At 44.6% G+C, this 24,366-nt stretch overlaps 1 protein-coding gene across 1 annotated transcript; it reads right to left on the reverse strand.

Moving 5' to 3' along the window:
- Window positions 1-1,803: 1,803 nt before the first annotated feature.
- On the reverse strand, window positions 1,804-23,761 carry LOC115129812 (SLIT and NTRK-like protein 3). The gene is given in 11 exon segments (XM_065018853.1): window positions 1,804-3,458; window positions 3,461-4,371; window positions 9,800-9,926; window positions 10,155-10,374; window positions 10,451-10,554; window positions 12,284-12,474; window positions 12,844-13,478; window positions 13,716-13,831; window positions 14,045-14,296; window positions 14,491-14,775; window positions 23,622-23,761. Coding segments are annotated over 10 exon segments (2,955 nt in total). The 5' UTR covers window positions 14,716-14,775; window positions 23,622-23,761; the 3' UTR covers window positions 1,804-3,284.
- Window positions 23,762-24,366: the final 605 nt, after the last annotated feature.

Raw genomic sequence — 24,366 nt, forward strand, 5'->3', positions numbered from 1 at the left:
GAATCATTATATTCAGAGAGAGGATCCAATCCATCCTCTCCTTGCACACACACACACACGCACGCGCGCGCTGAACGGTCTGGACGTAAATGCTGCGTCAATTAGCTCTGGTTGGGAGAGATGAGGCACCTACTTCATGTAACAATATATTAATGGAATGGGATTAATTAGGATTATGGATTAAGAGTATTAAAGATGCACTATGCAGTGATCTCTCTGAAATTTCCTGGATGCTAAAATTGTAACAGTTCACTTAATTTCAGTTTATGTGACAAAACAAGGAAGTATAGTGTAGAGAATCATTGTACCATGTAAACCGCTGTGAAATATATTTTCCATAAACAAAAATATTGAGTTTTCAGCTGTTTGAAATTGGTGTACAAAACCGAAAGTAAAAACAGCGAAGTAAAGAAATTGAAAATCACATAGAAACGATCTACTGCATCTTAGACTTGCTTTCAATGATAGTGACAGATGTAAAACACACATTTCTATGTGAATTTGATTGGGTCACCCAAAATGTTACATATTGCAGCTTTAAGTAGAATGGGATTTGTAGGGTATATCAGACTCCTTCACCCATGCTTGAGGGTTGCTTCGATATCTCCTCCTCAGACGTGCGTGTATGTGCACTTGTGTTGCGATACCTTTAACTGTGGCTCTAAGAGCAGATTGTTGGGTTCCCTCCTGAGGCAGTCAGAGGAACAGCAGGCGGCAGAGACCTCAAAGACAGAATGAATTCACCACGTGGCACCTCACTACACTCACCGCCCCTAGGCTCCACAGTCTAAGATGTTCTCCTCACAAATAGATTGTATAGATTTCCTACCATTAATACGGCAGATTTTACGCTATTAGAGACTATCTCTATCCTTCAATGTTTCATGTCCTAAGGCCTCTCTCTTTCTACTCTCTGTTACGCCTTTTATTCTCTCTCCCTCTCGCCCTTTTTGTTTGTGAGGGTTTAACACTGCTTATCGACTTCACACCTCAAAATACTGCCTTCATGCATCATTAGAGGACAGCGGAGCATGTGTGTGTATGTGTGTGTGTGACTGTGTGAGTGTGTGCGTGACATACTACATAAATAGCAATGAAAGAGCCTGCTCTAAATGTTCTACTCTGGGCCAGTGTTTCTCTCTCTGTGTGTGTGTGTGTGTTTGAGGCAGTGTAATTCAGGCCATGGTTTTAGAGTAGCACCCTTTATTGTAAGTCGCTCTGGATAAGAGCGTCTGCTAAATGACTTAAATGTAAATGTAAATATATTATGTGGTCAGTGTAGAGAAGGCTAAACCAGATGCAGAACTGTCCTTTACACCAGGGCTGGCCAAACTTCCTCTTGCAGAGATGCCCTCTCAACAAGCTGAGTTTCATCGCTAACATGAGGAGTGTTTATGTTGGGCTGGAGCTACATTAGGGCTGTTACTAGCTTCCACAGCCACAAAGTCATAGTTATGGTTAAACTCTGCCTATTTCAAAAAAGTATCTTCTTAAAATTAGATTTTAAACCTAACAATAATCTTAATCCTAACAAGAACCACACTGTTAACCTTATGCCTTACCCTAACCTTATATTAAGACCAAAAAGCCAACAAAAGTCAATCTTGACTTTGTGGCTGTGGTAACCAGTGGAAACCACCCTGTATCTCTCCAGGAGGAGGATTGGCCATCTCTGCTATACACTGATATAATATGATCCCATACAGTAGCAAAGCTCCAACACACAAGAAACTAAGAATAAATATATTCACAATTTCCTCTAATATTTGTAGGAGATAAAAGCATAAAAGTTATCTCCTTAAAAGATAATAATCGATATTTCATAGAAGTGTCTCTCCCGTGTCGAAACGCTTTGTCCTGGTTTTCTGTTCTTTTCCCCACTTTAAATCCAATGAAGTGACTTGACTGCCGTTTGTCCGATGAAAGTAGTCAAGTCAGCATCCCCTTTAGGAGTTTATAGCTGTGTCTCATGGTTCTCTCGCATCCCAAAGGTCCTTATATTCCACCTGAGAACCTATTCAGGAAATGCAAATATACAAACACAAATAAACTCTTACAAATGCAAGTATACGCCTCTATCTCTTCACATGAGGAAGGCTACTTTTGACTATAATCTGGGAAATACTGTTTCAGCTTTTGATTGAATAGGGCCCTCAATTTCCCAGAGCAGCTCTGAGTCCCAGCCATTAGTATTCAAACCACTGTTTAGATAAATAGATTTGTGTTCATAGAAAAATAAGCCTTGACCACTTGCTGGCTGCTTGCAGGCCCCGGTCAAATACGTGTGTCAAATACATTCAAATACTGTACTTGAGCTGCCCTTGAGTTAGTTTGCCCAGTACAACTGTGGCACCAACGGAATAGCCCCATAAGTGTGTACTCATCTCAAGCACTTTTTTGAACGTATCGGACATGTGTATTAGACCCAGGTCTGGCTGCTAATTGCTAAGGCACTTGACTGTGTCATATCTCTTTCTTCCTCTTTCCACACCACAGGAGGCTGGTGAGAGGATGACGGCTCATAATAATGGCTGGGACAGAGTGAATGGAATGGGACCCGACACATGTTGGATACCATTCCATTATTCTGTTCCAGCCATTACAATGAGCCCGTCCTCTTCAATGAAGGTACCACCAGCCGCATGTGGTCCACAGTAACACTCAGACACAGTGACACTAATACCGGGTATGTAGTGTCCAGGGTAAACACACTTCAACACCTCGTTCTTTTCATATGGAAAGTGTTACATGCTACATTAGACACCCGTCAGACTGGGACTCTGCGTTTACACCCCCCTCTGTTTACCACTTCATTCCTGACTCCTCCCTGTGTCTCAGTCTCTCTTTCTCTCTCACTGTGTTTCATGATGTTATTGGAGAGGCAGAGCAACTGAGTCTCTCATCAGCAGGTCTTTCGAGAGAAAACATGAACACACACACTATATTGTCTAACATGAACAAACACACGCCCACTATATTGTCTAACATGAACACACACACACACACACACACACCACATTGTCTTGCTTTGTGATGCTGGGAATAAAAAAAGCCTGATACTTAGTATTTAGTCATCAACGGTACAAAAAATAATTGCTAGTCTCAGGCACTGATCTAGGATCAGCTTATCCTTTCCAAAGCCTCATCTAAGAGTAACTTCATCCTAGTCCTAACAGCTCTCGCCACACACAGGTTTACCTCTGCATATCAACATGTTCAAGACATGACATATTACAAGAGTCATTTATTGTCAATGCCAGCGGTTCCATAGTAACATTTATCTATTAGAACTGATAAGATCTGTCCAGGACTTCCATGTAATCCGGCTTGGTACTGAGTCTCATTCTCAACTCTCGCGGAAACTCTGAGTTCTGGCTCTGATTACTATTGCTTGGCCCCGCGCACGCTGTCATTGTAGTAACCACGAGTGATTGGCTGGCTCTAGTTTCCTCTTTGGGTTCGGGGGGCTGAGGGGTTGTGGAGGGTGGGGATAGCGGGGTGGTGGGGGACGTGTATACCTGTCCGGCAGGTCTCGGAACTCTGGGACAGTGGCGGACATTCCAGAGATCCCAAACAGGCAGTCAACCAATCCCACCTTGGGGGTGGGGCCCTGGCTGTCTATGACCGTTGGGCAGAGGGTCCCGTTTCCATGGAGATCTGAAAGAGGGGGTCCCACTGCCCCGGCAACGGTACTGATGGGGGAACGGGACACCTCCATGTTACACTCTCGCTCTCTCTCTGCCACAAAACGATAGTGTCCTTCGCTCTCTCTCTGCCCCGCCGAGTGGTATCTTCCCACGTTCCCGTTCTCTTTAGAAGTAGAGAACTGCTTCTGTTGTTGCCATTGCTGCTTCACCACTGAATCATCCTCATTCTTATAGACTGGGCTACTGCACATGTGTGTTGAGGGACTGAGGTTAGGGTTAGGGCCAGGGTCGGCGGGGAGGATGCTATCGTAGACAAGGCTATGCTGCAAGGCAGACAGAGGAGGAGGGGTCTTCGGTACCGGTAACCTGTGGTGCTGCTGCTCGGTGAATATCCCACATTCCATCTGGATCCCGGCCAGATCCACCTCTCCCTGCCGCCGGAACGGCAGCTTGTCCCGCCTCCTCAGGGCATAGGCGATCAGCGCCGCTGCCGCAAAGAACGCCGACACGAACAGCACCAGCAGGCTGAGAACCAACACCGACAGAGGGATGGAAGTCTTAGGGAGGGGACCCAGGGGGCCATGGCCTGGCACGGGGTAGCCCAGAGAGAAATCACCGTCTGGGGCTGTGGAGCTGTTCCACTCCCCCTGGTTCTCCACCGTGGCCTGGTGGGTGTCCAGGTCTGGACAGAGGAGGTCCAGGGAAAGAGAGCGAAGGTCTGTACCTACAACAAAGATACACAATGAAAAGAAAGGCACTTTCTTTAAGTCACTGAAGTACAACAAACCAAACAAATATAGGAACAACAGTGGAAGAGCCCCATGCATTCACCTACACTGCACACCTGTGTAGAGGAGCGTCAGCTTCACACATCCATGCATTCACCTACACTGCACACCTGTGTAGAGGAGCGTCAGCTTCACACATCCATGCATTCACCTACACTGCACACCTGTGTAGAGGAGCGTCAACTTCACACATCCATGCATTCACCTACACTGCACACCTGTGTAGAGGAGCGTCAGCTTCACACATCCATGCATTCACCTACACTGCACACCTGTGTAGAGGAGCGTCAGCTTCACACATCCATGCATTCACCTACACTGCACACCTGTGTAGAGGAGCGTCAGCTTCACACATCCATGCATTCACCTACACTGCACACCTGTGTAGAGGAGCGTCAGCTTCACACATCCATGTCAGACATCAACCACATTGAAGATACGCAAGGACCTCCCTTCACTGGCCAGAGAACACAAGAAGAGGGAGGCCACGTTCACAGCAAGTTCCCAGCAGGAGCCCTCCCCCCTTTTGAATACTTGTGTAAATGTGATATATATATATATTTATGTATTTTAGAATATAGAATATATGAAGGAAAATACATTTGAATTGATTAAAGGTTCATTTTGTGCCTTTGTAACACCATTCAAGGGAAGTGGGACTCTGATCTGATTTCATCAAATATAATAACGGTTTACATGAGTAGTTATATTTTAAAACACCACCAATAACTATTCATTTTAACACCAAAAAGATAGATTGTTGATCAATAATTGACAGGTTGGTTTCAAATGAGTTTCATCAGCTCACCCCATCTAGGAAAACTGACCACAACCACTACAATGATGCCACACTAACCCAAAACATTTTTTTCGTTCACAAAACACATTCAGCAACAACCCAAAAGCATTAGTTGTGATTGGGTTGCAAAATGACCATAGTACAGTACCCTCCAACACACATGTACCACTACACCTGATGTCCTACTAATGCAGACATCTCCCTAAGCCTGTTAAGAGACTAGATTTGACTTATTCATACATTTTGATTGAGACACTTATTTATATAATAATTATACTCCCATTTCTTATAGTCCCACACTAGGATTCTGTAGTCCCATGGTGTGGTTATGTTTAATATAGCTAGAGGACTTGTAAACACTGTAGCCATTGAAAAAGCTGTTACATGATATCAAATCAAATCAAATTTGTCATGTGCCGAATACAACAGGTGTACACCTTACTGTGAAATGCTTACTGACAAGCCCTTTACCAACAATGGAATTCAAGAAAGTAGTAATATATATATATTTTTATAGTAACACAATAAAATAACGAGGCTATATACAGGGGTACCGAGTCAATGGGGGTACAGGTTAGTCAAGGTAATTTGTACATGTAGGTAGGGGTAAAGTGACCATACATAGATAATAAACAGTGAGTAGCAGCAGTGTAAAAAGAAGGGGGGGGGGGGGGGTTAATGCAAATAGTCCGGGTGGCTATTTGATTAACTGTTCAGCAGTCTTATGACTTGGGGGTAGAAGCTGTTATGGAGCCTTTTGGGCCTAGACTTGGTACCCTGGTACCGCTTGCCATGCAGTAGCAGAGAGAACAGTCTATGACTTGGGTGACTGAAGTCTTTGACAATTTTTTGGGCCTTCCTATGACACCGCCTAGTATATAGGTCCTGGATGGCAGGAAGCTTGTTCCCAGTGGGCACTACTCCCTGTAGCGCTTTATGGTCAGATGACGAGCAGTTGCCATACCAGGCGGTGATGCAACCGGTAAGTATGCTCTCGATGGTGCAGATGTAGAATCTTTTGAGGATCTGGGGACCCATGCCAAATCTTTTCAGTCTCCTAAGGGGGAAAAGGCATTGTCACACCCTCTTCAAGACTGCCTTCTACAGCTCATTGAACGTGGTCTTAGGGTCAGCATTGGTTTGTGGTGGTAAATTGAAGGCTACGAAAAATATAGATGAAAACTCTCTTGGTAGATACTGTGGTCTACAGCTTATCATGAGGTACTCTACCTCAGGCAAGCAATACCTCGAGACTTCCGTAATATTAGACATCGCGCACCAGCTGTTTTTGACAAATAGACACACACCACCACCCATCATCTTACCAGATGTAGCTGTTCTGTCCTGCCGATGCGCAGAAAAACCAGCCAACTGTATAATTTCGTTCAGCCACAACTCTGTGAGACATAAGATATTACAGTTTTTAATGTCCCGTTGGTAGGATAGTCTCGAACGGAGCTCATCCAGTTTATTCTCCAGTGATTGCACGTTGGCCAATAGAACGGATGGTAGAGGCGGGTTACCCACTCGCCGACAAATTCTCACAAGGCACCCGGATCTGTGCCCTCTTTTCTTCATGCGAATGATGGGGATTTGGACCTGGTCCGGGAGCAAGAGTATATCCTTCGCGTCGGACTCATTAAAGAAAAAAAATCTTTGTCCAGTTCGAGGTGAGTAAACGCTGTTCTGATATCCAGAAGCTCTTTTCGGTTATAAGAGATGGTAGCAGAATTATGTACAAAATAAGCGAACAATGCGAGGAAAAACCCCCACAAAAAAGCAATTGGTTAGGAGCCCAAAAAACGGCAGCCATCCCCTCCGGCACCATTACCATGTTACAGCCTACAGTAGCAGCCGATGTGTAGTGTTCAATGGAGGCATAGATTCCATGAGACTTTTGAAAACATTCACCTTTTTAGCCACTTATCCTTCAGACAAGTGCACTATATATACAAAAGTATGTGGACAACCCTTCAAATGAGTGGATTTGGCTATTTCAGCCACACCCATTGCTGACAGGTGTATAAAATCGAGCACACAGTCATGCAATCTCCTTACTGAAGAGCTCAGTGACTTTCAACGTGGCACCGTCATAGGATGCCACCTTTCCAACAAGTCAGTCCCGCTAGAGCTGCCCCGGTCAACTGTTAGTGCTGTTATTGTGAAGTGGAAACGTCTAGGAGCAACAACGGCTCAGCCGCGAAGTGGTAGGCCACACAAGCTCACAGAACGGGACCGCTCTCTATCCATATAGTCTTTTTTCCATTTAATCAAATACTATGGAAATACCCCACATCCTTTTCCCTTCCTTTCATTTAGCATTATGCCATTTATTATTCATTCATCCTTTACATTCAGCACATTATCCCGGTAATTTCCTAATAAATCTGTTGTTTATAACGTATCTACTCTTCTCCATGATTGCCTTGTCATTTAACAGTACTCAGTTGCCTTCAGATAGAATTATGTGATAAGTAGTATTTATCCCTTGTTGCTAAATGATAGTTTCTTTCTGACTCAGAACAAACAAGTGGTGCCCGATTAATGAATTCACATAGACACTCCTTTACACCTGGGAAGTGTGGGAAGCGTCAAGGGGAGAGGAATGGTGAATGGTGTGGTAATGTTAACTGTGCTAGAAAAATAAATAACGATCCGCACACTCTATACAGTGCCTTGCGAAAGTATTCGGCCCCCTTGAACTTTGCGAACTTTTGCCACATTTCAGGCTTCAAACATAAAGATATAAAACTGTATTTTTTTGTGAAGAATTAACAACAAGTGGGACACAATCATGAAGTGGAACGACATTTATTGGATATTTCAAACTTTTTTAACAAATCAAAAACTGAAAAATTGGGCGTGCAAAATTATTCAGCCCCCTTAAGTTAATACTTTGTAGCGCCACCTTTTGCTGCGATTACAGCTGTAAGTCGCTTGGGGTATGTCTCTATCAGTTTTGCACATCGAGAAACTGACATTTTTTCCCATTCCTCCTTGCAAAACAGCTCGAGCTCAGTGAGGTTGGATGGAGAGCATTTGTGAACAGCAGTTTTCAGTTCTTTCCACAGATTCTCGATTGGATTCAGGTCTGGACTTTGACTTGGCCATTCTAACACCTGGATATGTTTATTTTTGAACCATTCCATTGTAGATTTTGCTTTATGTTTTGGATCATTGTCTTGTTGGAAGACAAATCTCCGTCCCAGTCTCAGGTCTTTTGCAGACTCCATCAGGTTTTCTTCCAGAATGGTCCTGTATTTGGCTCCATCCATCTTCCCATCAATTTTAACCATCTTCCCTGTCCCTGCTGAAGAAAAGCAGGCCCAAACCATGATGCTGCCACCACCATGTTTGACAGTGGGGATGGTGTGTTCAGGGTGATGAGCTGTGTTGCTTTACGCCAAACATAACGTTTTGCATTGTTGCCAAAAAGTTCAATTTTGGTTTCATCTGACCAGAGCACCTTCTTCCACATGTTTGGTGTGTCTCCCAGGTGGCTTGTGGCAAACTTTAAACGACACTTTTTATGGATATCTTTAAGAAATGGCTTTCTTCTTGCCACTCTTCCATAAAGGCCAGATTTGTGCAATATACGACTGATTGTTGTCCTATGGACAGAGTCTCTCACCTCAGCTGTAGATCTCTGCAGTTCATCCAGAGTGATCATGGGCCTCTTGGCTGCATCTCTGATCAGTCTTCTCCTTGTATGAGCTGAAAGTTTAGAGGGACGGCCAGGTCTTGGTAGATTTGCAGTGGTCTGATACTCCTTCCATTTCAATATTATCGCTTGCACAGTGCTCCTTGGGATGTTTAAAGCTTGGGAAATATTTTTCTATCCAAATCCGGCTTTAAACTTCTTCACAACAGTATCTCGGACCTGCCTGGTGTGTTCCTTGTTCTTCATGATGCTCTCTGCGCTTTTAACGGACCTCTGAGACTATCACAGTGCAGGTGCATTTATACGGAGACTTGATTACACACAGGTGGATTGTATTTATCATCATTAGTCATTTAGGTCAACATTGGATCATTCAGAGATCCTCACTGAACTTCTGGAGAGAGTTTGCTGCACTGAAAGTAAAGGGGCTGAATAATTTTGCACGCCCAATTTTTCAGTTTTTGATTTGTTAAAAAAGTTTGAAATATCCAATAAATGTCGTTCCACTTCATGATTGTGTCCCACTTGTTGTTGATTCTTCACAAAAAAATACAGTTTTATATCTTTATGTTTGAAGCCTGAAATGTGGCAAAAGGTCGCAAAGTTCAAGGGGGCCGAATACTTTCGCAAGGCACTGTATATACAGTATATAAACTCCCAGTCATTTATTGGGTAAAACACCAATGTTTCGGTAGCCTTCAGATGTTGCTGTTTTACCCAATAAATTACTGGGAGTTTATATGTATATAGAGAGTGAGCCCCTCACTTTATTTAATTTCGTAGCTTACAGTTTATTCGCCGTTAATCAGCACCTCTACACAAAATAATGTTCTCTGGGTGTGCGCCAGCTCATGCTTTTTATTAGAATGTTAACTGTACTGCCATGAGCCTTAGACCCCGGTACCTGTGGTCTCTTCTGGTGAGTGACAGACCACCTCCCCCACCACCACCACCGCACTCAGGCCCTCCAGCCAGCGCTTCAGAGGGGCCGCATCACACCGGCACTCCCATGGGTTCTGCTGCAGGTCCACCTGGGTAGGAGATGATGAGAAAATGTGATTGGTGCCATACAAAATGAGGAACATCTGGACTAGTCCAGTTAGATGCTCTAGAATCCCCTTCACAGACAGACTGACAGACACACCTGTGCCCATACACGTTACACACACACCTATACCAGTACACACCGCCCCACTACACACACCTTGTCTGCACACACACCTAACCCCCTACAAACACCCATCCCTTCCTCCTCATACCTGCACCAGTCCAGTGAGGTCCTCTAACACCCCCTCTACAGGCAGGCTGAGGAAGTGGTTGTTGCGAAGGTTGAGGCGAGAGAGGGAGATGCCCTGGAACACTCCGATAGGAAGTGACCTCAGCAGGTTGGCGTTGAGGAAGAGCAGCTGGAGAGACGGCATGGGGCTGAACGCTCCCACCTCCACCACACCGATCTCATTGTACTCAAAGTACAGGTACCTACAAGGAGACATGATCATACAGGACCCAGGAATGTGTGTGTGTGAGTGAGTGTGTGTGTGACAGTCAGTCCTACCTGAGGTTAAGTAGACCCAGGAACATGTGTGGGCTAAGCCTCTGCAGGTTGTTGCCATTCAGGTAGAGACTCCTCAGGGTCGGCAGGCTGGAGAACGCTCCCTCCTGGAGAACCAGACAGAGAGAAAGAGCGAGAGAGGGGAGAGAGACAGGGACAGAGAGAGACAGGGACAGAGATAGACAGAGGAAGAGAGAGAGAGGGGAGAGAGACAGAGAAAGAGAGAGACAGAAAGAGAGAGAGAGAAAGAGGGACAGAGAAAGAGAGCGACAGAAAGAGAGAAAGAGAGCGAGAGTGAAAGAGAAGGTAAATACAGGGATTTCATGTCCATTGTGCCACAGGTCCCCTCAATGTTATCCAGGTGTATGCTGAGATCCAGGATATAGGCCTAATGTTTTGTTGTTTACTAATAATTAAATCATAGATATCAAACTTGGCCATCAGTGCTCCCCGTGTATGACGCCTCAGGCTAAAGACAATCTGAACCCTATGAGATCCTACGCCTAAACCTGAATAAAGGAGATCCTCTCTGGCCAACGACAACCTGAATAAAGGAGATCCTCTGGCTAACGACAACATGAATAAAGGAGTTCCTCTGGCTAAATACAACCTGAATAAAGAAGATCCTCTGGCTAAAGACAACCTGAATAAAGGAGATCCTCTGGCTAAAGACAACATGAATAAAGGAGATCCTCTGGCTAAAGACAACCTGAATAAAGGAGATCCTCTCTGGTCAACGACAACCTGAATAAAGGAGATCCTCTGGCTAACGACAACATGAATAAAGGAGATCCTCTGTCTAACGACAACCTGAATAAAGGAGATCTCCTGGCTAATGACAACCTGAATAAAGGAGATCTCCTGGCTAACGACAACCTGAATAAAGGAGATCTCCTGGCTAACGACAACATGAATAAATGAGATCTCCTGGCTAACGACAACATGAATAAAGGAGATCCTCTGGCTAACGACAACCTGAATAAAGGAGATCCTCTGGCTAACGACAACCCGAGTAAAGGAGATCCTCTGGCTAACGACAACCTGAGTAAAGGAGATCCTCTGGCTAAAGACAACCTGAATAAAGGAGATCCTCTGGCTAAGACAACCTGAATAAAGGAGATCCTGTGGCTAACGACAACCTGAATAAAGGAGATCCTCTGGCTAAAGACAACCTGAATAAAGGAGATCCTCTGGCTAAAGACAACCTGAATAAAGGAGATCCTCTGGCTAAAGACAACATGAATAAAGGAGATCCTCTGGCTAAAGACAACCTCAATAAAGGAGATCCTCTCTGGTCAACGACAACCTGAATAAAGGAGATCCTCTCTGGTCAACGACAACCTGAATAAAGGAGATCCTCTGGCTAACGACAACATGAATAAAGGAGATCCTCTGTCTAACGACAACCTGAATAAAGGAGATCTCCTGGCTAACGACAACCTGAATAAAGGAGATCTCCTGGCTAACGACAACATGAATAAAGGAGATCCTCTGGCTAACGACAACCTGAATAAAGGAGATCCTCTGGCTAACGACAACCTGAGTAAAGGAGATCCTCTGGCTAAAGACAACCTGAATAAAGGAGATCCTCTGGCTAACGACCACCTGAATAAAGGAGATCCTCTGGCTAACGACAACCTGAATAAAGGAGATCCTGTGGCTAACGACAACCTGAGTAAAGGAGATCCTCTGGCTAAAGACAACCTGAATAAAGGAGATCCTCTGGCTAAAGACAATCTGAATAAAGGAGATCCTCTGGCTAAAGACAACCTGAATAAAGGAGATCCTCTGGCTAAAGACAACCTGAATAAAGGAGATCCTCTGGCTAAAGACAACCTGAATAAAGGAGATCCGGTTGTTTCCCAGGTGAAGTAGATCCAGACTGGAAAAATTCCAGAAATCTGACTTATAGATCCGCTGGATGAGGTTGCCGCTGAGGTACAGCTTCCGTCCGTTGAGGGGGCGTGGCGTGAGCTGGGACACATTATGGAAGCCGCTCTCCTTACAGTTGACTGTCAACCCTAGGTCTGGAACAATATACTGAATCAACTTTATTTGTACAGCTCTTTTCATACATTTCAGCCCAAAGTGTTTTGCATTGAGAACATATGCAAAGCTAGTCTCAGCAGTATGACATCATCAGACACAATGGGGCGACTTCCTGTTTACAGACAACAACATAATTCATATTTGTCACTGGTGCATAGTGCAATGATTGTCCCTGTTAGTTTGTGTCCCTTGTGGCTTGCCCACATTGTGAAGAGTACAATAGTAGCAGTCTTGGCAAATTCAAAAAAAAAAAATGTGTTGTTGTTTATATCTGTTAGCAGGAAGTCACCCTGCTGTGTGTGATGATGTCACACTGCTGAGCCAAAGAAGTCCCATCCAAACTGTACCTGAGATGTGAAGGTTACAGGTGCACCCCAGAGGACATATGATGGGGATGGGGGGGCGAGTCTGGTACCCTGCGATGGGAGGGGGCTGGTTGGGGAGGAGGCTACGCTGGGTGGGGGGTGTCCTGGAGGGCCGGGGACGCTTGGTGGGCCGAGGGGACCTCTCTCTACCCCTCCGCTCCACCGATGATGAAGAAGTCGACGAAGATGAGGTATGTGTGTTCTGATGGTGAACCATGGAGGACGGTTTGGTTGGTCTGGGCCTCCCAGGCTTGGGGTTCGCTTTCGGGTTAGAGGACGGATGCTGAGGAGGCTGTACCCCTCCGTGCTTCTCCCTCTCTCCCTCCTTCTCCCCCTCTCCCTCCACCTCTCCGGCACACAGTTCTTTGCGTGGTATCTCCCTCAGGTCTTTCCCGTGCAGGTGGAAGGGGTATTCGCAGGTGATGTCCCCCACCACTGCGGTGTAGGGGATGTGTCCCAGCCAGGTCTGCAGCTGGACTGCCTCACAGCCACAGATCCAGGGGTTCTCCTCCAGCTGGAGCTCCATCAGGCTACGGCCCACGTACTCCAGGGTCCCGGCGTAGGCCAGGCTCTTCAGACGGTTCCCCCGCAGGTCCAGGTGGGTCAGAGACACAGATCTGGGGGTGGAAGGGATCATTACGGCTGGGGTCAATTCCATTTCAATTCAGGAATGAAACTGAAATTTCGAAAAATTGGAAATGGAATTGGTGATCATGTTATTGAAGAATAAGGAACATGACTGATACATGTTATAGATGTGATTGAAAACAACTTTTTCAGACAGTTACCTTGGTCAGAGCGAGAAACAGACCCATGATGTGAACATAGTGCAGGGTTATTAATCAGGCAGATACCTGAAGAGATGAGGAGGCAGAGCAGGGATCAGGTTGTCGTTGAGGATGAGCACTCGTAATTTAAGCAGGTAGCGTAGTGCCCCGCTGTCGATGCGTTTGATGACATTGTAGTCGGCCTGTAGGTAGAGGGGATAGAGGTAAAGTCAAAGTGTTCAAATGTGACATTTTGACACAAACAGGAACTCATCAGGCTCAGGAGATCACACATAACTTATTGATTATCGTTGTCACAGTAAATATGGATGAGGACTAATCCCAGGGATTATTGATGAGGATTGACCATAGTGTTTATTGATGGTTCTGATGGATAGTAATGATGTCAGGCCTACCTGCAGGTACTCCAGTGCCTCCAGACCAGAGAAGGTGTCGTTGCGGAACACCTCCAGCTTGTTCTCGTGGAGGTAGAGGCGTCTCAGTGTCCCCAGACCATGAAACGCCCCGGCACGGATGTCCTGCAGCGCGTTGTTGCCTAGGTTTATCGCCACGGCATTGCTATGGTGCAGGAAGCCGTTGCTATAGAGACGCCTCAAGGAGTTCCTCTGCAGGTTGAGCTTGAAGGGGCGGAGCCAGGACTGGGACACCTGATTGTTTGATTGATTGATTGGTTGGTTGACTTTATTTAATCATATACAAATATGTATATGCCAAAACAGAAACAGTACATTTAGTGCAGTAATGCAGTACAGTGCAGAACAGGGCTGTTTATTAATATACTACTGCAGTATGTATATTATAATATGAAGTACATTAGATTAAGGTAATGCAGTGCAGTCACCTGGCTGGCGTTAGTGAAGCCCCGCCCATCACAGTGCACGTGCAACACGCCCTCTTTGACCTCGCACGTGCACGGCTCGAAGCACGGTTCGTCCACCTCCTCCTCCGAGCTGTCCACCATAGGGGTGTGTGTGGAGGTGGGTGTCGGGGTGTGTGTGTGAGTGTGTGTCTGGGTCGGGGTCACACAACCCAGGACCACCACAGACAGCAGGGAGAGCCACAGCATCCTACCTCCTCTGCCTTCAGCCCAGCCCAGGGCAGCGGCACACACCCACCCCTCACCGCACTGCATACAGAAACACACACATGACTACTGTTAAATGGGATCCTATCAGACCCAGCCCAGGGCAGCGGCACACACCCACCCCTCACCACACTACATACAGAAACACACACATGACTACTGTTAAATGGGATCCTATCAGACCCAGCCCAGGGCAGCGGCATACACCCACCCCTCACCACACTACATACAGAAACACACACATGACTACTGTTAAATGGGATCCTATCAGACCCAGCCCAGGGCAGCGGCACACACCCACCCCTCACCTCACTACATACAGAAACACACACAGGACTACTGTTAAATGGGATCCTATCAGACCCAGCCCAGGGCAGCGGCACACACCCACCCCTCACCTCACTACATACAGAAACACACACATGACTACTGTTAAATGGGATCCTATCAGACCCAGCAGAGTGATGCTTATGCATGTGAACTACTGGCACCGTCGCATTAACGTTACTGTTCCTGGTTGTACTCTGGTTTCACATCCTGGAACCAACACTTGGACTGGTACCAGAATAAAACTGGTTTTCACATGAGTGAATTTTTTATTTTTTTTATTTCACCTTTATTTAACCAGGTAGGCTAGTTGAGAACAAGTTCTCATTTGCAACTGCGATCTGGCCAAGATAAAGCATAGCAGTGTGAACAGACAACAACACAGAGTTACACATGGAGTAAAAAATTAACAGGTCAATAACACAGTAGAAAAAAAAGAGAGTCTATATACATTGTGTGCAAAAGGCATGAGGAGGTAGGCGAATAATTACAATTTTGCAGATTAATACTGGAGTGATAAATGATCAGATGGTCATGTACAGGTAGAGATATTGATGTGCAAAAGAGCAGAAAAGTAAATAAATATAAACAGTATGGGGATGAGGTAGGTAAAATTGGGTGGGCTATTTACCGATAGACTATGTACAGCTGCAGCGATCGGTTAGCTGCTCAGATAGCAGATGTTTGAAGTTGGTGAGGGAGATAAAAGTCCAACTTCAGCGATTTTTGCAATTCGTTCTAGTCACAGGCAGCAGAGAACTGGAACGAAAGGCGGCCAAATGAGGTGTTGGCTTTAGGGATGATCAGCGAGATACACCTGCTGGAGCGCGTGCTACGGGTGGGTGTTGCCATCGTGACCAGTGAACTGAGATACGGCGGAGCATTACCTAGCATGGACTTGTAGATGACCTGGAGCCAGTGGGTCTGGCGACGAATATGTAGCGAGGGCCAGCCGACTAGAGCATACAGGTCGCAGTGGTGGGTGGTATAAGGTGCTTTAGTAACAAAACGGATGGCACTGTGATAAACTGCATCCAGTTTGCTGAGTATTGGAAGCTATTTTGTAGATGACATCGCCGAAGTCGAGGATCGGTAGGATAGTCAGTTTTACTAGGGTAATAAGTTAGGCGGCGTGAGTGAATGAGGCTTTGTTGCGGAATAGAAAGCCAACTCTAGATTTGATTTTAGATTGGAGATGTTTGATATGAGTCTGGAAGGATAGTTTACAGTCTAGCCAGACACCTAGATACTTATAGATGTCCACATATTCTAGGTCGGAACCATCCAGGGTGGTAATGCTAGTCGGGCGTGCGGGTGCAGGCAGCGAACGGTTGAAAAGCATGCATTTGGTTTTACTAGCATTTAAGAGCAGTTGGAGGCCACGGAAGGAGTTTTGTATGGCATTGAAGCTCGTTTGGAGGTTAGATAGCACAGTGTCCAAGGACGGGCCGGAAGTATACAGAATGGTGTCGTCTGCGTAGAGGTGGATCAGGGAATCGCCCGCAGCAAGAGCAACATCATTGATATATACAGAGAAAAGAGTCGGCCTGAGAATTGAACCCTGTGGCACCCCCATAGAGACTGCCAGAGGACCGGACAGCATGCCCTCCGATTTGACACACTGAACTCTGTCTGCAAAGTAGTTGGTGAACCAGGCAAGGCAGTCATTAGAAAAACCGAGGCTACTGAGTCTGCCGATAAGAATATGGTGATTGACAGAGTCGAAAGCCTTGGCAAGGTCGATGAAGACGGCTGCACAGTACTGTCTTTTATCGATGGCGGTTATGATATCGTTTAGTACCTTGCGCATGGCTGAGGTGCACGCGTGACCGGCTCGGGAACCAGATTGCACAGCGGAGAAGGTATGGTGGGATTCGAGATGGTCAGTGACCTGTTTGTTGACTTGGCTTTCGAAGACCTTAGATAGGCAGGGCAGGATGGATATAGGTCTGTAACAGTTTGGGTCCAGGATGTCTCCCCCTTTGAAGAGGGGGATGACTGCGGCAGCTTTCCAATCCTTGGGGATCTCAGACGATATGAAAGAGAGGTTGAACAGGCTGGTAATAGGGGTTGCGACAATGGCGGCAGATAGTTTCAGAAATAGAGGGTCCAGATTGTCAAGCCCAGCTGATTTGTACAGGTCCAGGTTTTGCAGCTCTTTCAGAACATCTGCTATCTGGATTTGGGTAAAGGAGAACCTGGAGAGGCTTGGGCGAGTAGCTGCGGGGGGGCGGAGCTGTTGGCCGAGGTTGGAGTAGCCAGGAGGAAGGCATGGCCAGCCATTGAGAAATGCTTGTTGAAGTTTTCGATAATCATGGATTTATCGGTGGTGACCGTGTTACCTAGCCTCAGTGCAGTGGGCAGCTGGGAGGAGGTGCTCTTGTTCTCCATGGACTTTACAGTGTCCCAGAACCTTTTGGAGTTAGAGCTACAGGATGCAAATTTCTGCCTGAAGAAGCTTGCCTTTGCTTTCCTGACTGCGTGTATTGGTTCCTGACTTCCCTGAACAGTTGCATATCGCGGGGACTATTCGATGCTATTGCAGTCCGCCACAGGATGTTTTTGTGCTGGTCGAGGGCAGTCAGGTCTGGAGTGAACCAAGGGCTATATCTGTTCTTAGTTCTGCATTTTCTGAACGGAGCATGCTTATCTAAAATGGTGAGGAAGTTACTTTTAAAGAATGACCAGGCATCCTCAACTGACGGGATGAGGTCAATATCCTTCCAGGATACCCGGGCCAGGTCGATTAGAAAGGCCTGCTCACAGAAGTGTTTTAGGGAGCGTTTGACAGTAATGAGGGGTGGTCGTTTGACTGCGGATCCGTAGCGGATACAGGCAATGAGGCAGTGATCGCTGAGATCCTGGTTGAAGACAGCGGAGGTGTATTTGGAGGGCCAGGTGGTCAGGATGATGTCTATGAGGGTGCCCTTGTTTACAGATTTAGGGTTGTACCTGGTGGGTTCCTTGATGATTTGTGTGAGATTGAGGGCATCTAGCTTAGATTGTAGGACTGCCGGGGTGTTAACCTGTTGCTTCTACTCGGGACGCTTGCGTCCCAACTAGAGCTCTGGAAATGCAAATGCGCTACGCTAAATGCTAATAGTATTAGTTAAAACTCAAAAGTTCATTAAAATACACATGCAGGGTATCGAATTAAAGCTACACTCGTTGTGAATCCAGGCAACAAGTCAGATTTTTAAAATGCTTTTCGGCGAAAGCATGAGAAGCTATTATCTGATAGCATGCAACACCCCAAAAGACCCACAGGGGACGTAAACAAAATAATTAGCATTTCGGCGTTACACAAACCGCACAATAAAATAGAAAACATTCATTACCTTTCACCATCTTCTTTGTTGGCACTCCTAGATGTCCCATAAACACTATTTGGGTCTTTATTTCGATTAAATCGGTCCATATAAAGCCTAGATATCGTTATATGTAGACTGTGTGATAAACGAAAAAAACATAGTTTCAAAACGTAACGTCATTTTTTAAAATTCAAAAAGTCGAGGATAAACTTTAACAAAACACTTCGAAATACGTTTGTAATGCAACTTTAGGTATTAGTAAACGTTAATAAGCGATAAAATTCATCAGGAGGCGATGTAAAGATCATTAGCTGTCCGTCTGGAAAAATGTCCGGCTAGAAACTCAACGAAAATATCCGGTCCTAGACCGGATTAGATACGGTGTCCTGTATGTGTTTGACCAAGAAAAAACTCGAAGGGAAATGACAAGACTCTAGACACCCTGTGGAAGCTGTAGGTACTGCAACCTCAGTCAATTAATTGTGGTTCACGTTTATCAATGGGTTCAAGTAGCGCATGGATATATTTTCCCCATTTTCAGTGATCAGTTTTTCCTGTGCTTTTCGATGTAAATGCCGTTCTGGTAAAGCCACAGCAGTGATTTAACCAGTTTTTTAAACGTCTGAGTGTTTCCTATCCACACAGACTAAGCAAATGCATATACTATATTCCCGGCATGAGTAGCAGGGCGCTGAAATGTTGCGCGATTTTTAACAGAATGTTCAAAAAAGTAGAGGGTCGACTGAAGAGGTTAAGCATATCCCAGTTTAGGTCAAAACATAATTTTATATCGTTTTATCAGCTATATGAGTTATAGTGCTATATTTAAGCACTAAGGTGCGAGGGGGTGTGGTATATGGCCAATATAACATGGCTAAGGGCTGTTCCTAGGCACAACACAACGTAGAGTAAATATTATTATAAACTGGGTGGTTCGAGCCCTGAATGCTGATTGGCTGACAGCTGTGGTATATCAGACCATATACAAAAGGTATGACAAAACATTTATTTTTACTGCTCTAATTACGTTGGTAAACAGTTTATAATAGCAATAAGGCACCTCTGGGATTTGTGATATATGGCCAGTATACCACGGCTAAAGGCTGTATCTAGGCACCCTGTGTTGCGTCATGCTTAAGAACAGCCCGTAGCTGGTATATTGGCTATATACCACACCTCCTCTGACCTTATTGCTTAATTATAATATAATGACAGTTTATACTAGTATATATATTTATATAGGAGTTATAGCACGGTTCAGGATACATAATGCTTCAGGTTCCATACCAGTGTTGGGGAATAATCAGAATTAGTTGGTAACATAGGTAAGATGTTTTATATTCATGTTTGTAAGTTACTTCTCATCAGAATGTTTATTTTTGTATAATACTGTGGCCGGGTTGCAGTCATCTGTTCTCTGTCAAGACTAAGTTACTTGGGCCGTAGAGAGGGGAGAGGTCAAGCGTGTATCTCTTGGCTCCACAATGTCTGTGTGCCAGTCAATGTGTCTCTGTGATCTTGTCAAGATAGGATGGATTTGATATATGCCTGTTGATATGAGGATTTGTTTAGGTTCTGAGTTTGAGAAAAGGACATAGTTTAAGAGACAAAGCTGAACAATAAATTATGGCCAATGCTGTCTGGCTATGTGTGTCTTTGCTATAAAGGATCTCAGTTGCAATGTGTAAGGGACTCTCAGAGAATTCATTTATAGACACTGAATTGATCTGAGAGTCACAGGGTTGTGATGGAGCTCATATAATTAAAAATGGACTTTATGATAACTCTGACTTGTGTGTGGTTTGCTCTCTTGATTTGGTAAATACAGGAAATGTCCATGATACCAGACAGTGACGTGGAAAACACCCATTACATTCATCAACAAGGAACAAACAACAGCAATCCAAGTCCATTATAATACATTAGGTTGATTACCATGATAATACAGCAGATAGCATGAGAGAGGATCTGAAGACCTCTTCGGGACATAAGAGGCTGCTTTAAAATCATAATGACAGTCAGAGCGATGCTGATGATGACAATAAAATAATATGTTATAAACACAGGGCCGGATGGATGAGAGGAGAAGACTGCACTCGAAAACAAGAGATGCAATATGCTGTCTTTAACCTGGAAAATTACATCAGGAGAAGGAGAAATCAGGAGTCTCTCTTTGCCTGATTCATGTAACTTGGAGGCCACCATGCAGAAGGTAATGGGCTACTAATCAGAAAACAATAACAATCAGAAGCTACTAGCTAGTTCAATTGCTCCTGCATATAGACAGACACAGAGCCGGCTGGCTACTGGACGAGATTAGTTTAGAAGCAGCTAGCACACACTGAAGAAGGCCATGATAATGAAGGTTAAAAAAGTATATATATATATAAAAGATAATGCAATGATAACAATAACAGCAATTACAGCAAGGATAATGCAACAACAAGGATAATGTAATAAACACGGTGATAATGCTACAACAAGGATAATGCAATAAAGTGCAGTGGCAATGTAACGACAAGGACCGCGTAACAAAAAATGTATTGATAATGTAACACTAAGGATAATGCAATAAAAGGTGATGATAAGGTCATGATTTGAATCAGTGGCTGGGAAAATACTGCAGTACGATAAACAGACAACCCGAGATGAGATGTCAGGGAGAGGTGATTTTGGAAGGAGAGGAAAGGGACAAGGGGAGAAGAGGAGAAGGGGAGTGGAAAAGAAAGGGGGAGAGGAGAGGATGATAGATATGAAAAGACGAGTGGAGAGCAGGGAAGATAAGATGAGAGATGGGGGAAGTGAAGAAAATAGAAGATTGGAGTGAGGGGGAAATGAGCAGAGGAAGAGGGGGAGCAGAAGCGAGAGAAAGGGGGGACTGAGGGTTTTGTGAAAAGAGGAGAGGAGGAGCAGAATGGTGTGCTGAAGAAAGAGGATTGATTGCGTAACCATGAGTAACCGTGAGTCAGTCAGTCAAGGCTATATCGTGTCTCTCTTTCTCTCTCGCTCTCTCTCACACACAGAAACACACACACAGACACACACAGGAGAGCTCCAAGTGAAACAGCTCAAATCTATTGATATTGATTGTATCAAAAGCCTTCCTTTTCCCTGCACATAGTGTTCCCTGGCTGGAGAGAAATAGAAGGAGAGAAAGAGAGAGAGAGTGTGTGTCTGTGTGTGTGTGTGTGAGAGAGAGAGGTTTGTAAGATTCAGTGGATAAATACATGCAGGTTTGTATTGAGTGGATAAATACATGCAAGTTTTGTATTCAGTAGATAAATACATGCAGGTTTGTATTCAGTAGATAAATACATGCAAGTTTTGTATTCAGTAGATAAATACATGCAAGTTTTGTATTCAGTAGATAAATACATGCAGGTTTGTATTCAGTGGATAAATACATGCAGGTTTGTATTGAGTGGATAAATACATGCAAGTTTTGTATTCAGTAGATAAATACATGCAAGTTTTGTATTCAGTAGATAAATACATGCAGGTTTGTATTCAGTAGATAAATACATGCAGGTTTGTATTCAGTAGATAAATACATGCAGGTTTGTATTCAGTAGATAAATACATGCAGGTTTGTATTCAGTGGATAAATACATGCAGGTTTGTAGATTCAGTAGATAAATACATGCAAGTTTGTATTCAGTAGATAAATACATGCAGGTTTGTATTGAGGGGATAAATACATGCAGGTTTGTATTCAGTGGATAAATACATGCAGGTTTGTATTCAGTGGACAAATACATGCAGGTTTGTATTGAGGGGATAAATACATGCAGGTTTGTATTCAGTGGATAAATACATGCAGGTTTGTATTGAGGGGATAAATACATGCAGGTTTGTATTCAGTGGATAAATACATGCAGGTTTGTATTCAGTGGATAAATACATGCAGGTTTGTATTGAGGGGATAAATACATGCAGGTTTGTATTCAGTTGATAAATACATGCAGGTTTGTATTGAGGGGATAAATACATGCAGGTTTGTATTCAGTGGATAAATACATGCAGGTTTGTATTGAGGGGATAAATACATGCAGGTTTGTATTGAGCGGATAAATACATGCAGGTTTGTATTCAGTGGATAAATACATGCAGGTTTGTATTGAGCGGATAAATACATGCAGGTTTGTATTCAGTGGATAAATACATGCAGGTTTGTATTCAGTGGATAAATACATGCAGGTTTGTATTCAGTGGCTAAATACATGCAGGTTTGTATTCAGTGGCTAAATACATGCAGGTTTGTATTCAGTGGATAAATACATGCAGGTTTGTATTGAGGGGATACATACATGCAGGTTTGTATTGGTTTATATTCAGTGGCTAAATACATGCAGGTTTGTATTCAGTGGATAAATACATGCAGGTTTGTATTGAGGGGATAAATACATGCAGGTTTGTATTGAGGGGATAAATACATGCAGGTTTGTATTCAGTGGATTCTAGTATCCTTTTCATGCTGTAATTATGACTTAAACATATTGTGCTGGATCAATATTTAAATAGCCACTATTGAAGTATTGCAATTTGGTCCTCATTGGGTAAGGACTGTCTGACCTACAAGACAACACTGTTTACTTCCTCTAGCCACTTGATTGGCTAATAACTCAGGCCAATCTCTCTCACCTGTCACCCTCTCTCATTTTTCATCTCTCTCTCTCTCTCTCACAGAAATCTATTCATCCATCCATCCACTCATCTATCCATTCATCTATGCATACAGAACAGGTGTGGTTAGACCTACTTTGCTTTTCTATCGTGACTCTTCCTTCCTTCCTACCTTCCTCCCCCTGTTCTCCATCCCACGGCCCTGCACCGTGGCGCAAACCAACCAGCAATGACCGCGGCAGCTGCTTACTACAACACATATTCATGTCACATAATCCCAGCGTCTACCTTTCCTGACGAACCCCCTGTCCAACCAGGGCCGATACAGAGCTGTCCCTGCCCGGCGCAACCCGGCCACTCTTCCCTAGAAACAAAACGTACCATCCAAAATCAAGACTATGGAAATAGCTTTATCCATACAATAATGTCAATTAGTAACATTACTGGTCACAATTGTAATTATAGAATTAGTGCGTGTCCAAATAGTCATTAATATAACCTATTAAGGCACTAAATCCTTGGCACTAACGCAAACCATTTATATTCGCCTTTGTCTGCCTCCCCCTTCCCCTCCCACTAGCGCTAAGAGCCATACAGCGGCAGTGGGGAGACGGGGTCTTTACTCACTCAGGTTCCGCGAAGAAATCCACGAACAGCCGATGGGAGACTTTATGCGTTGGCTGTCGACATGTCTGTTTGCTTTTCAGCTGCACTCTTCCTTCCCTCTCTCCTTTCCTCTCCTGGAGCGGTTGAGGCGGATGGGGGGAGCAGAGGGAACGTGACAGGACTGCAATGTGGGTGAGAGAGAGAGAGAGAGAGAGAGAGAGAGAGAGAGAGAGAGAGGGGGGGAGCGCGCACCGCTTCAGAATGCAGGTCTGTTCCCCTCTACAGCGCTCAACAGTGCTGCCCGCGGGAACTCAGCAGCGGCGCGGGACTGCCAACGAACACGCGCATGATGCTGCGCGGATTGGATGACTTGTCTCTCCATCTTTGATAACCGGGTAGCCTAATTAAAGTAAAGAAAATAAAGTAGCCAAAAGGACGATAAAATAAAGAAGGGATGAGTGGAGGGAAGTGGGAAACTGGGGAAGTATTCGAAGAAGAAGCTAGTTTGGATTTAGTGCCATGCTTCATTATATTTGACCGGGCGCGCTCATTTGGCGCTCTAGTCAAGTCAGCTGATTTGCCATATCTGTTTGTTATTACACAGGCCGAAAGGAAACCAGAGTAGGTCTATAGGGCTACAGGGTAGGTTACTTCGCTCAGAAACAGTTTAGTACTAGAGCGGTGGATCCTGCATTCAATGTAAATGTAATCGATGTCCATTGGGCTATTTGTAAATAAGGGTTTAAACGTAAAAACGGGTAGGTCT

The sequence above is a fragment of the Oncorhynchus nerka genome, linkage group LG5 (assembly GCF_034236695.1).
Source record: "Oncorhynchus nerka isolate Pitt River linkage group LG5, Oner_Uvic_2.0, whole genome shotgun sequence".
Taxonomy (NCBI): Eukaryota; Metazoa; Chordata; class Actinopteri; order Salmoniformes; family Salmonidae; genus Oncorhynchus; species Oncorhynchus nerka.